At 35.4% G+C, this 14,365-nt stretch overlaps 1 protein-coding gene across 1 annotated transcript in view; it reads right to left on the minus strand.

The window, feature by feature from the left end:
- Window positions 1-14,365, minus strand: part of GNB4 (G protein subunit beta 4) — a 62,734-nt gene that overhangs the window by 11,270 nt on the left and 37,099 nt on the right. Inside the window, exons 3-8 of the mRNA XM_063110844.1 lie at window positions 9,266-9,304; window positions 8,314-8,420; window positions 5,957-6,020; window positions 4,341-4,503; window positions 3,272-3,338; window positions 2,956-3,157 (exon numbers count right to left, since the gene is read on the minus strand). Coding sequence (XP_062966914.1) covers window positions 2,956-3,157; window positions 3,272-3,338; window positions 4,341-4,503; window positions 5,957-6,020; window positions 8,314-8,420; window positions 9,266-9,304 — 642 coding nt within the window. The remainder of the gene's footprint in view (window positions 1-2,955; window positions 3,158-3,271; window positions 3,339-4,340; window positions 4,504-5,956; window positions 6,021-8,313; window positions 8,421-9,265; window positions 9,305-14,365) is intronic.

The following is a 14,365-nucleotide window of genomic DNA, read 5'->3' on the forward strand; positions in this document are numbered from 1 at the left end:
ACCACCTTGCTCCTACAGCTCCACCAAGTGCAGCCCATTGAGCTGCCCTGGTGCCTGCAGCTTCTGCAGGCTGGTGCTGCACACTGCCAGCAGCCCCGTGGTTCTGGACTCCTGTAACAGTCCCGCCATCCTGGCTCCACTAAACATTTCCTCAGTGGGGGCTCCCTGTGGAGGCCCTGACCCCACTTTTCTGCTCCACATTGCTCTGCAGATGACCTCTGCAGCAGCTCCACCCCTGTAGCAGGTCTCCGCCTGAGTCCCCAGGCTTTTCCATACATCTTCCGAAATCTAGGTGGAGGCTGCCACACCTCCACTGCTCTCACATACTGCTGCCCTGCAAATTTAACACAACATGAACACCACCAAGGTTTTTGGCTTTTGCTCTTTGGAGGTGCTGAGGCAGGATTGCTCCAGCCAGAGAGGCTGCGATGCAGGGAGCAGTTTGCCAAGGGCAGCAGTGCCCCAGATCTGTCCTCTGGACAACTCAGTCCTTCTATGCCTCAGGGCCTGTGATGGGTGGGGCACCTTTCCAGACTTCTCAAATGCCTTTAGGGCATTTTCCCCATTGTCCTGGTTATTAGCATCTAGCTGCCCCATCCCCAGCTTCTGAATTACCTGAATCCCCTCGGCTTACACCGGCTAGTCACTCAGTCTCAGGCAGTTCAGCAGCATTCGCCCACACAGTTCAAATAGCTGCATTCGCCCAGTCCATCAAGGAGTGCATATCTGCGGCTCTCCTGTAACTGCTGCCACTGAGACAGGCATGTAGTAACAGAGACCAACTTTTCCACCTTTTCACCAGATAAAAACATTCTTGAAATTCTTCAGGGGCACCCGTCCTTGGGTCATCTGCCCATCTGCATGTGGCACTCTTTCCTCGGGTTTATATGGCACCTGTCCAGCCATCAGGTTTAAGTGGCATCCTCCGAGCCTTTTGCCTTCAGACAAATGCAACGCACATTTACTATATCATCTCTAGAGCACATTATACCATCCACCCCTAGGTCCCATAGCTGCAGCAGCCAGGGGCTCTCCCTGTTTCTGCTCCTTTACTGTCTCAATTTCTTCTGCACAACACATCATACCTGGAGACACACGGTTTCCCCCAACTCACCACTGGGTTGGTCGTCTTCCCTGATGTGAGAGGCAGGAGTGACCAGTCACTGCACGTCATCCTCCAGGACATTTACCTGTGCTTCCAACAACTCTGCTTTCTGCCGCAAATCTTGATCAGTTTGCAGCATAGTGAGCAGCACCCTGGCTCAAGTCAGCAGAAAAGTGGCCACCAGGCACCACATGCTCAAGGACAGCCACATATCCTCCCCCTCCCAAGGGGTTTTCCATTGTAGAACCTGGTGTATGCTGCCTTGCAGTACAGTGTGCAGCAACCAGATCCCGGTCAACAGGAAAGTGGCCATAGAGCAGAGCATATTCACAAGTAGCCACATTTCCTCCTTTTTCCAGGGTCACCAGACCCTTCACATGCAGTTGGAGCTAGGTAACCGGCAAACAGGTCCTTGGAAGCCGTAGGTCAGAGAGCAAGGCCGTGCACCATGTGGATGCCGAGGCAGACACCAGCCAAGCCATGGCGCCTCGCATGCACACTAACTCCACCCAAACACACACAATTTGCTTACCAAGAATGTGTCACACCACCCCCAACCTGTCCCAAGGCAAGGGAGCCTGACCAAACTATTCTATTTTCCCAACAGCCCCAAAACAAACAAACAAAAAACCCAAAGAATGTAAATTTGCCATTTTAACAGACCAGAAGAGAAAAACCACCTGACCATCTCTATAGATAGAGAAAAAGCACTTGATAAAATTCAGTACTCACTCCTGACAAAAACTTAGCAAATTAAGAAAATCAGAGAACATCCTCAACCTGACAGAAGTGATGGGGTGAGAGATGGAGAGGGTTGGGTCAGGCGACACAAAAACTCTACAGTTCTAAGCAGGTAGGCCTAAGGAGAAAGGGTGGGTTGTGTTGCAGTTAGCAAAGCATTTACTTTCTCTGATGCTCTTTACAAAGTCATATAAAAATGACCTTCAAAGAAAAACTTACCAATCTTTCCCCAAAAAAATCTTCTTGTAAAATTAGAATATGTTTTATACATCTAATCACTGGCAATTATGGTACTTATGGAAATTTTAGTCACATCTATACATTTTGGTATCAGATCTACATAAGGCCATTTACCTAACTCAAGCAGTATCCCATCTTCTCTGAAGACCCCTCCCCCAATTCTGACCATTTGATAACCATTTTGTCATTCCAAATGTCATTTTTGCTTTGTCCTAATTTATAAACACATATGATTAATTCATCCTCTTATATACTGAGTACGTTTTATCTGGCTTTATCTATTGTGGTATCTGTTTAATATGAAGTAGCTTGTACATAATTTATAGCATTTACTGAGCATCTAATACATACTTTCATTTAGTCTCCAAACCATTCCTTGATGTACATGGAGTATCCCTATTTCAAAAATGATGAATCTGAGGCTCACAAAGATTAAGTAGCTTGACTAGTCTCACACAACTGGTTAATGGCAGAACTAAGATTTTGACTTCAAAAGCTATATTTTAAACTAAGCAGCTCCCTTCTTTTTCCTTATTGTTCTCTTTGGGTTGTTCCCTTTGGCCTCAAAGAAATAGGACGTTTTTCTCATCTGAACACACTGTTATGGACATTTAAGATCTGCCTGTTTGGTCAAGATAATCAACCTGTCTAAGTTTGGAAATAAAACATATTGTTCACCTGAAAATAAAGACTTAGGCCTATGAATTAAAACTTTCTTTTTAAAAAAATCAAACCCTCATTACTTGGTGATTCAATGTTGTAAGAGCATATTATTTATAAGAATCCTCAAAGGCAATTTGTTGTTAAAATCATGCCATAGAGTTCAACATTTTAAATGCATAATAAATTGTCTTTGAAATGATACTTACACTGACAGCATTAATATCTGAGACATGTCCTGTGAAAGACTGTCTACACATTCCATCTCGAATATCCCATAATTTGGAAGAGGCATCGCAAGCTCCAGAAACAAAAGTCCTCATGTCAGGACTCAGAGAAAGACTCATCACATCTCCAGAATGCCCAGTGAATGTAGTGGTCTGCTGGGCAGTTTCAATGTCCCATAAAGCACTATAATTAAAAATAAATAAATAAAAATACTTAAAATGATTACTATCTCTTCTTAAGTTAGTTCCTACTACTACCCTCGATCCCAAAAACAGTGTTCTTCTGTAATAAACTTACCAAGTTGTATCTCCTGAACTTGTAACAATTTGGCTGTCATCTAAAAAACGACAGCAGGACAAGTAGCCTACAGCACAGACAGTAGCAAATTTTAGGTTATCATGGATCGAATAAATCAATTACCATACGAAATAGTAACATATATTTTAAAAAATATAATACCTAGGCAACAAGTATTTATCAATATAATCTACAGTTCTGCTTTTAGTTGCTTCAAACTCTATCTGTACCTAAATTTTATCAACAAACCTTCCTTAGGTGTTTAATACGTCAATGACATTGTGCTGGCCACTCTGAAAGTTACAAAGTTGAGTAAGACATGGCTCCTGCCACCTAAGACAATTATGTAGAGAAGAGATATTCCTTTACACAAGTAACTGTAATCTATGGCATATAACCTTGGAGAAAATACTTTAAAAATATTGTAAGAACTTAGAAGAACATCAGTGAAAGATACAGCATTTAAATGCTTAGCATTCATTAATGTTCCAAAATATGGAAACAACAGGAAAACACCATTCTAAGATTTGTTAAAGCATGGTCAAACAGTACTGCCAAAAATTCAGATGGGTAGAAACCAGATGAGGCAATAAAATCCTAATTAACACTGCTAACCAAATTCTACACTATTGAACTAGGCATGCACAAAGCAAATAAAACAATACACTATCCTAGCAAAAAAATACTTCGTTAATGTATCTTAATGCATATTTTTAATGATATAATTGAGTACAGACATCACAATCCCTTGTTATATGGTAGCAAAAAAGCCAGAGAAGTATATTTGCTTTCTTTTTGTATTTTTCATTATTGCTTGAAATTTTGCAGTAAATTTATCATTTTTACAAAAACAATACAGCTATTTTTTAAAGAAAAATAAAATTATGGTCATCACTGTATAATTACAAAAAGTTAACATTTTCCTGATTCATAGCAATTTCTCCTCTCACGCAATTAATACTCATCCTTTAGCCAGCTGAGCACAATCTGTCACTCATTGTCTTTGATCAGCACTTTCTATGGAAGGAGTCAGGTTCAGTAGAAAAGAATAATATTTAGTGAAGCTCACCTGTGTGACCTGGCAACTCTCGGCTCACTCTCACGTTTCCCTCTCTGGTTTTTAAGTTATATATAGAGCAGATGTTGTCCAAGCCTCCACAAGCAACATAATTACCAGAGGGAGCATAAGCACAGGTCATCACCCAGGAGGACCTCAAGGGAATAGCATGCATCTGCAGAACAAATACAACACACAAAAACTATTACTAAGCAATCATTAAAAAATAGTCATTCATTTTTTAAACCTACTTATAATGAAATAAATATTACTAAAAATTAAATACATTTAAGAAAAATAAGCAAAATAAAATAATGTAATGGCTTGAGAAGGTGAACAATGAAAAATAAAATACCAATGCACATAAAAATGGCTATTATTTTTTCTGTATTACCAAATCATTCAGAGTTAAGAATTGATCTTTTAGAAATAATTCTTTTAATAGAAGCAAGAATATAAAGATGTTTTAATGCTAATATAGCCAATTGAAAAATTAAGTGTAACATGTTAAAGATTTTAAAAAATCCTTTGTTTTTGCAGTAGTGCTCAAAAGAGGAGTTTCCTCCAACATAACACTTAACAATAAAAAGGTAGGTAATTAGGGATTATCAGAGTGGATTAATGGTTCTTCCATGAAGAGATGACACTACCATCCTCCCTCCTATTAACAGGCACATATTCTGGGATCTCATTCAAACAATGGTGATAGTTTTGTACTGATCTAATCACATCACCATCTAGTGCCTTGTTACCCCAACACCAATCACTTCAGGTCAGATGGAAAAATTTAAGGTGTATGCGAATACCACGGCTAAATGGTCCATACAGGGACCATCACGTGATTACTACTGTGCTCTCACTTAACCTAAAATGGTATATTTAAAAATACAATTTTTTTTTATTTTAGGAAATATAGTTGAAAGATACATGTTTAATGTAGAAAAACTTATATTACATAATTGTCTTAGCTAGTTTTAAATCTCAATCAGGCTGAAGTTATATTTCAGAAAATACTATTTTCAAATGTTTAATAAAAATACTGATATGTGTAAACAGAGTATAAAGGTATTCGACCTGTGAATGTATTCCCAAAGCTCTTTCACAACCACTCAACACTTTAAATCAGGGATTCCTTCCAGTAGATGTATTAAGAGAATACACAGACTTTCCCTACCGAGAGATTAAACAAGTTGTAATTTGCCTCTGATCTACTGTATCTTTCAAGCAGTCCAGAAACACAAATCAGTGCCTGGTGTGGACCAAACAAAAGCTTGACTCTAGCCATCTAGCTTACACAACTGGAAATAAAAATTTTAGGTCACTGTCATTTTAGGAAATGGGAATTTTTTAAAATTTTCTTTTACATGTAAAAATGATACTTTTCTATTATTCAAGTGTGAAATATGAGACTCAAGTAAAACAAACTGAACAATATTTCTGTAGTTCTCCTTGGAAATAAAAAAGAACTAAATATTAAAAGAAAACACTAAGCCTAAATAGATCTAGGTTAAAATAAATAGAATAAATTCATCTCAGAAGGCAATTGAAGTTTGAAGTAATAAAATGAAGAATTGGTGGACAGCAAACCAAATAAAATATTATTTAAAAGAATGATTAAGAAATTCTACCTTATTTGTTGTATAGCTATCCCAAATAATTAATTTTCCATCTTGGGAAGCACTGACCAGTAGCCTAAAGAAACAAACAAAACAGTAATTTGATCTTTGGAGGAAAAAAGTAGTTTTAGTTAGTTACGCATTGCATTAGTGTAGAATAATAGCTCAGAAAGGAAAAATACCATTTTCTAATTAAAAACTTGATACCAAAAAATGTTCTTCCAACTTTTAAAAAATATATGCTGCATGCAAAAATTTTGAACATAAATCATAAAACAGAATTTAGCAATTGTCAAAAATTGTCTCTGGCTATGATTCGACTTTTTCATGATGACATTTTAGTTATTATTCAAGGTTTTGGAAAACATTAGCTGGCTGATTTAGTATTTACTGACTTGCTTAAATCTAATAACAATAGAGTACATATAAGCTTAACAATCATATTTCACTCAATCTAAAAACACCACTTGAGAGCCTGTGAATGCAAGGCAGTGTTACAGGTACCATGCAGGATGTGCCTCCTGCTCTTGATGCCTCTGCCATCTGGTGGAGATAAGACATGTATGCATATTACAATAAATCAAGTAAAAACTGTCAGAAGATTGGTATAACATAAATACAATTGGGGGGGAGGAATGAGCAACTGCTAGTTGAGTTTATCAAATGTATCTTGAAAAATGAAATTTTGAGAGCTAAAGATAGAGAAAAGTCTGTATTCAAGTATGATCAATGACAAGAGGTGGAAAAATATAGAGGGTGTTTCTGAAATTGTGAATCTTCCAGTTGTATAGAGTTTGTGAGAAATAGGAAAAACAAGTTGAGAAAACAGACTGGGCTTAAACTGCAGAAAGCTTGGTTTGCTAGGCTAAGGAGTATGAACTCTTGACTAAGTACTTAACTAGTCACTGAATTTTTTGTTTTAAACTTTTATTTTTCACCACGGTATAAAATAAAAAGATACAAAAGGACATACAATGAAAAAGCCACCTTCCTGGGCCTATCCCCCAACTACCCAGTTCCCTTCCCTATAGGTAAATAACATATAGGTTATTGTGTAGCAATCATTATAAGTTTTTACAAAAGGTAAGATCTGATAGTGGGGTATGGGATGGAACCTAAAGAAAATTTTAAAAAAATCAGTTGGCACCACCAGCATATAAGTTGAGAAGAATGTTAAGTAACAAGCTGATAAACAGAATGAACAGAAAGATAATGTGAGATAGGTCTCTGGTTGATACTTTTGTTTTTCTATGAAGATTAATAGTCTTGAGAAAATTTTTAACAAAAGCAAGAACCACTAACATTGTTTCAAGTGACTGTATTTTGAGTTAAAAGTTTGCTATATCAACAAATTATTTTTATCTTAAACTGCTTGGAAAAAAATAATAAAACATTTGCCCCAGCTTTATCATTTGCCAATCATATAATTTTATTTATCCCCTCCTAAGAGGCATATGTTCTTTACTGTACTCAAGCATCCCATTTCCATCAGAGAACAGCAAGTAAGTGAGCCTTCCTCTACTTTACAATGTTAGTGTCTCCTCCTGGAACAAGAGAATAAACATGCACCTTGTATTAAAAAATAATTTCTTGGTTTGGACCTTTTCCAATAAGGTTAACCAAATTAAATAAACAAGTCAACCACTGTGGCAGCAGGCAAATCTGCTATCGCCAGACACTCTGGAAAAAGCACAGGCTGCACTGTAACCCTATAAACATAATGAATCGTGATGACTAGACCAACCACAAGCCAGGTGGCAGCTGTGTGTGCGCATGTGCACTCATGGATGTCCCTACTCCAAGCACATGCATTCATTCACATGTTGGGGCTGTAGTCAATGAAAATATCCTTGTTTCCTGTAATTCCATCCTTTGCAAATTTAGGTAATAAGTAGTTACAGCAATATGCAGTAATTTGTACATAGAAGTTAATATTTGCCTATTAACTGAAATGTTTACATTTATTTATAACAATAAATATTTGTTATATTAACTGTTTTGTTATATATATTAATATATAAATATTTGCCTATTAACTGAAATTTCAAGGTTAATATATAATAAAACTGCTTTTGGCATATTAAAAACAAAGTATAATACCCAATGAGAAGAAAAGAAACCCTCTTCTAAATAGATTTCCTGGATCATTTGATAAAATTACTTTTGAGAGGTAAATTTATTTTCCATGTTAAAGATTTTTAAACTTTTAAAGTGTCAATAAACATTCTTAGTGAAAGCAAAGTGCTCATATTGGATGCATTTTCTGCAAATGCTTCACAAATATAGTTTATTTTTAAACAAAGAAAATGCAAATAATGATTCTTAATGAAAATAATTCTGCTGACAGTTTGAAATTGACCGGTACAAACCTTGAATCATATCCCCAATGCATGGCATAGATTTTAGCTAGGTGGCCCCTCAGTGTACGTCTTGTTCGCATTTGTATTCGTCCCACAGAGTCCATATTCGATGTGACCTTTAGAGAGTGATAAAAATGTTATTCTTTACCATAGACATAATTCAGGAGATAAGAAACTAAAAATAATTAGCAGGCAAAAAAATCAGACATAAAATAAATTTATAGCAATTGAGGTCACTTAATATAAATAGTTCCACAGAGTCTTTATGAGATCAATATGTTTTTCATGAAAAACGATGATTAGTTTAAAATAATCCAATCTATGTTTCTCATGTTTGTTCGTGAAAAATGATGATTAGCTTAAAATAATTTACCAATGTACTATTAGAGGTTAAAATATCTTCTGCATACTATTAACTAAGAAGAACTGACATACTTCTAAACTTTAGCAAAAAAAAAAAAAAAGAAAAGAAAAGAAAAGAAGGCCACAAATAAAAATCTAGTACTTGATGATCAAAATATTTATAATTTTAATTGTGTAAAAGAAAATTTTATAAAATTTTAAAGTTTTACATTGGTACAACACATAAAATATTTCCTTAATAAAAATAATAAATATTAATTAATTTAATAAAACCTTCCTAAGATTTCTATAAGGAGGGGAAAAAAAAGGATAATCGGGGTATCCCAAAAAGAATCAGAAACTACTTAACAAGAAGCATACACTACAAGAGCCTGCCTATTTTTGTAGCATTTATTTTTCCACAGACTGTCTTAACAGTATGTTTTTAAAAGCATTTGTACTGTATAGCACTTGACAAATTACAAAGTGTTTTTGTATAGAGATTTCAATTTATTTTTTCTAATTAAGTACTGATAGAAAGAATCGTAATGTCATTTGCATCAGTGTCAGGTTGCTCTATGTGAATTACTAAAATGAATTGAGGGGAAAAAAACCTTACCTGAACAAGCGTTGCATCATTACATGCTTTCCTAGCATCCTGAAGCAAAGAAACAGCATTACAATACATTTAGATGTGGAAACCCCTAGATATGATTAAAATGTTTTTTATTGAAAACATAAAAAATGCATTATTGCAAATATACTTTATTGTACCACAGTCTTTATTTTAAAAATTTTCTTATCAAGATAAAATTCACCTAACATAAAATTAACCATTTTAAGGTATATAATTTAGTGATTTTTTAAAGATATTCACAATGTTGTACAACCATCACCATTAATTTGAGAACATTTTCACCTCCCCTAAAAAGAAACCCCATACCTCCCAATTCCTTTTTCCCCACATCCCCCCCAATCACTAATTTACTTTCTTTCTGTATGGATTTGCCAATTCCAAACATTTCATATAAATGGAACCATGCAATATGTGGCCTTCTGTGTCTGGCTTCTTTCACTGCGCATGTTTTTAAGGTTCATCCATGTTGTAGTACATATCGGTACTTAATTTCTTTTTATGGCTAAATAATATTCCATTCTATGGATATACCACATTTTGTTTATACATTAATCAAAACTGATGGACATCTGGATTATTTTCACTTTTTGGCTAGGATGAATAAGGATGCTATGAACATTCATGTATAAGTTTTGGTGTATATCTATGTTTTCAGTTCTCTTTTGGTGGGTGATATGTAACTCTGTGTCTAACTTTTTGAGGAGATGCCAAATTGTTTTTCACAGCAGATGTACCATTTTACATTCCCACCAGTAAATGTATGAGCGTTCCAATTTCTTTGCGTCTTCACTGACACTTGTTATTTTCCACTTTTTTTATTATAGCCATCTTAGTGGGTGGGAAGTGGTATCTCATTGTGGTTTTGATTTGTATTTCCCTAATGATTAATCATGTTAAATATCTTTTCATGCATTTATTGGCCATATATACATGTAAATATATATATTCTTCAGAGGAATGTCTATTCAAAGTCTTTGCCAATATTTAAATTGGGTTGTTTGCCTTTTTATTTTTCAGATGTAGGAGTTCTTTATATATTCCAGATACTAGACCCTTATCAGATGTGTGATTTGCAAATATTTCCTCCCATCCTTTTGCTTTCATTTTCTTGATAGCGTCCTTTGTTTTTAATTTTGATAAAGTTCAATTTATCTGTTTTTTCTTTTATTGCTTGCACTTTTGGTGTCATATTTAACTGTTGCCTAACCCAAGGTCATGAAGATTTACAACTATGTTTACTTCCAAGAATTATACATTTTTATGTGTTATACTTAGGTTTCATTTTGAGTTAATTTTTGTATATGATGTAAGGTCCAAATTCATACTTTTGCATGTGGATATCCAGTTGTCCGAGGACCATTTGTTGAAAAGACTATTCTTTCCCTTTGAATAGTCTTGTTATCCTTGTTGAAAGTCAACTGACCACAGATGTATAGATTTATTTATAAACTATCAATTTTATTCTATTGTACAAATATACTTTTGACTCATGATTAAGGTTTTTTAAAAATTGTATCTCCTGATTAAAAACAATCTAGATTGATTTAATAAGCCTATAACATTCAGTTATATTTGTCATTAAGCTTTAGCAGAAAGCAAAAGTTCTGAGTGTCCTTCTTTTTGTCCTGATACCTAAAAGTTGAGATGATAGGAAGGATATTTATAGCATACTTCAGGTCATTTCAGAAATGCTAAAAGAAAATACAAGACACTTCTTTAAAAGGCTTTGCTAATATACTGTACACAGATGTTATTAGAAATACAATATTTTAGATCCAATATGCAAAAAAGATATCTCAGGAAACATTTTTCTATGTAATAGGCAACAATTTACACAAAGAGGCATCTATATTTTCATATTAATAGCAAATTCCTTACATGTAAGCAGGTGTTTATGCCTAAGCATTATAAGGTAGCCTTTCAAAGAGACCTCAAGTTTTTATACAAACTGAAGGGAATTATCTAAAGGAAGACAGTGAAACAGAAATCAACATAAAATAAGAAAAGCAGCAAATAACATTCAATACACAACAAAACATTTTAAACCAAATTTAACAGTAAATAACAAATTTAGAGGTCTATACTATACGCCCATTTAAAAAAAGGAAAAACCTTAAAATATAACAAATTTAGAGGATTCATATATACGGGAAAATCAGAAGTATGGTTAACCCTTCCTGCTAGACTTAAAACAAATTTTTTTTCCTCAAAGGTTAGGGCAGTATCCTTTTCAATTTTGTTTTCTTCCCTACAGTAAGGACTGAATACTCCTGGGCAAAGAGAAGGCATACAGTATTTGTTGCAATACTGCAAATGTCCTAAGTACACAACTTGTTCCAGTGAGCCAAGGAAAAAACACTGCCTTGGCTTGCAGCAAAGACTGGATGGAAGACATGACCTTTCTGGCTGCCCTTTCAACCTATTTATAAACACTTAGAATATTTCCACGTAAAGTTCACAAGTAGATGCACAAATATATGATTTGATTTTCTCATGCTTAGCCACATTGTGGGTTGAGAGACCTCATATGGCAAGGAATAATTTAGCCCACTTTTCTACAATGAAAAGAATTTCTGGAAATGACAGTAATGGCCTGAGCCATGTTCCAAAAATGTTGGCATCGGAGACTAAATTCTAAAAAAAGGTTCTCTGATTCCAAGCTTTATGAAAATTAACTATTATTGTTCAGGCCATCTTTCTTGATTCAATTGTTTCATAAAGAATCAGTTGAATATGTCAGGTACTATTCTAGGCACCATGGATACAGCCCTGAACAAATCAAACATCTCTCCCCTCATAGAGCTTACATTAATATTAATAATTTTAAAACTGCAAATGAAAATTATTAAACTACAGTGCAAACTGGTACCAAGAATTAAAACATGTTGGAATACAAGAAGCAGCTGCTGGCAGCAAGAACAGCTCCACAAAAAGAAAAAGTTCCAAAAATCATCTCAGGAAGATTAGAATGGACATTCCCTGGAGGGGAGGGCATACCCAAAGGTGACATTTCCCAACCCATGTCCTATATCCCAATAAAAACAAATTCACAAAAGTTAAAAAAAAAAAATGTAATAAAAGTATTCCCACTTAAAGGCTGAAGTCCATACTGCACACCACAATGAGAAAAATAGAAGATCTGATATTAACATCTTTGTGCAAAAGAAAAGAAAACTGACATACTTCTTGTTCCAAATCAAAGTAACAATTACAAAAGAAAACAAAATCTATGTTTTCTTTCTCTATTTGTGTTTTTTAAATTTAAAATAAATCGTATTACGTTAAAGAGCATACATTTCTATTATGCCATGTATTTACACTACAGTGAGATAAAAATATAGTTAGATTATATTTCTAGAACGGAGGATCTTTAAATAAAGTGTGACATGACTAAACTAAGGAGAAAAGTACATGGTATTTTACATACATGTGGTTACTTGCTATCATGGGAGGAGGTAATTCAGTGAGAACCTTGCCCGTGACACTGTGTTTAGAGTGCTGGTGAGATATGAAGATGATCAAGACACAGAATTTTCCATCCAAGTACAAATGTACACAAAGAATTACAATACAAGGCAGACTGTGATCAGCCCAATAACAAAAGTCTAATGTGCTGTATAAAGAACTGCCACTCACTGGCATTAGACTAAGTCCTTTACATGTTATTTTATTTAATATACACAAACCTAACAAGTGGGCATTGATATTCAGGCTTCACAGCAAAGATAATGATCATCAAAAAAGTTAAGAAACTTGCCCATGGCCACAAAATAACAACAAAGTGGAGTCCATGCACATGCTGCCTTCCAATAAAAGAAAGAGAATAAATCCAAGTGGAGAACTCTCATAAGGCTTTTTGGAGGAGGATAAGGACTCAATGGACAGGATTCCAAAGAGCAAAATTGGACCACAGGTAGTATAATTCCAGGCAAAAGAGACAATTTGATAAAAGGCAATAAGGTGGGAAAGAGCAAGGCATGTTCAGGGAATGGCAAGCAGGCTAGTATGGCTATGGCAAAGGCTGCAGGGAAGGGTGTTATTTATAAATAAGGCTGGGGGGCAGAGTGCAGCATTGGTGATAGAGCCTCAGTTTCTTCAACTATAAAATGAAGTAACACCATCTACTTCACAGGGCTGCTATGAAGATTAAATGAGACGGGTATGTGACCATATGTTTGGCTCCTGCTCAGTATCTGGAGTATGACACAAAGTAGAGATGGTGGGGAATCTGCTCTGATGGTGGCAGAGATTAGCCTGTGAAGCCTTCTGTGATCATCCCAGGCAAAATAAATCCCTCCTTTGTTTTGAAAGCTTTGTTCAGATCCTTGAATTCCTGGCAATAATTCTAGTTATGACTTCATTCCTTTCAAAATCAAGATGTTTCTGAAGTGTTCTTCATCTATTTCTTGTTTTCTTGATCCCTTATTCTCTTTTCTTGTAATATCTCTGTGTAGATTGCATTCTTCAATTTTAAATTAGAGAAGTTCTTCTGAATCAGCTATTGCAAAAGCTTCCTATTGGGAAGGGCCATAGTGACCAGCAATTCTCCCTGCTTATATCTGTATGCTGTGCGAGCCTTTACTTTATCCTGCAAAAAGAAGTGGGCAGCTGTTAGGCTGCTCACAGTTCAGTCTCTTTCCTTCACCCTCCTCACCAACAGGCTTCCTACAAGATGGCACACCTATATCCTTTCACGTTAATCTCTGCCTGCCTTGATATTCCTCAGCGCCAACAAAGTCCAAAGCTGCACCTGTTTCCATCACTGCTGGTGCTGCCTCTTAGAGAGCACTCTCTACTTTGTATGAGCTCTACAGCAGCAGGCACCTTCCCTCAGAGCCTTCCCACAGGCTGTGGCATCCCGCATTTGGCAGCTCTTCTACATGTATTACGGTTTGAAGTTCTAAGTGTCTTTTGTTAAATCTGGAGCTTGTATTTGTTTATTATCTTTGCTTTTGTCCTGAATTGATTTCTACGAAGGTGTCACACATGCTTTGATTCTGCCATTAATAATTTTTAATGTTTTTCTGCAACCTAATGTTTTAGACATTAATATTTTCCTAGTATATTCCAACATGGAATATA

Source organism: Cynocephalus volans, chromosome 1 (assembly GCF_027409185.1).
Source record: "Cynocephalus volans isolate mCynVol1 chromosome 1, mCynVol1.pri, whole genome shotgun sequence".
In the NCBI taxonomy this organism is placed as follows: domain Eukaryota; kingdom Metazoa; phylum Chordata; class Mammalia; order Dermoptera; family Cynocephalidae; genus Cynocephalus; species Cynocephalus volans.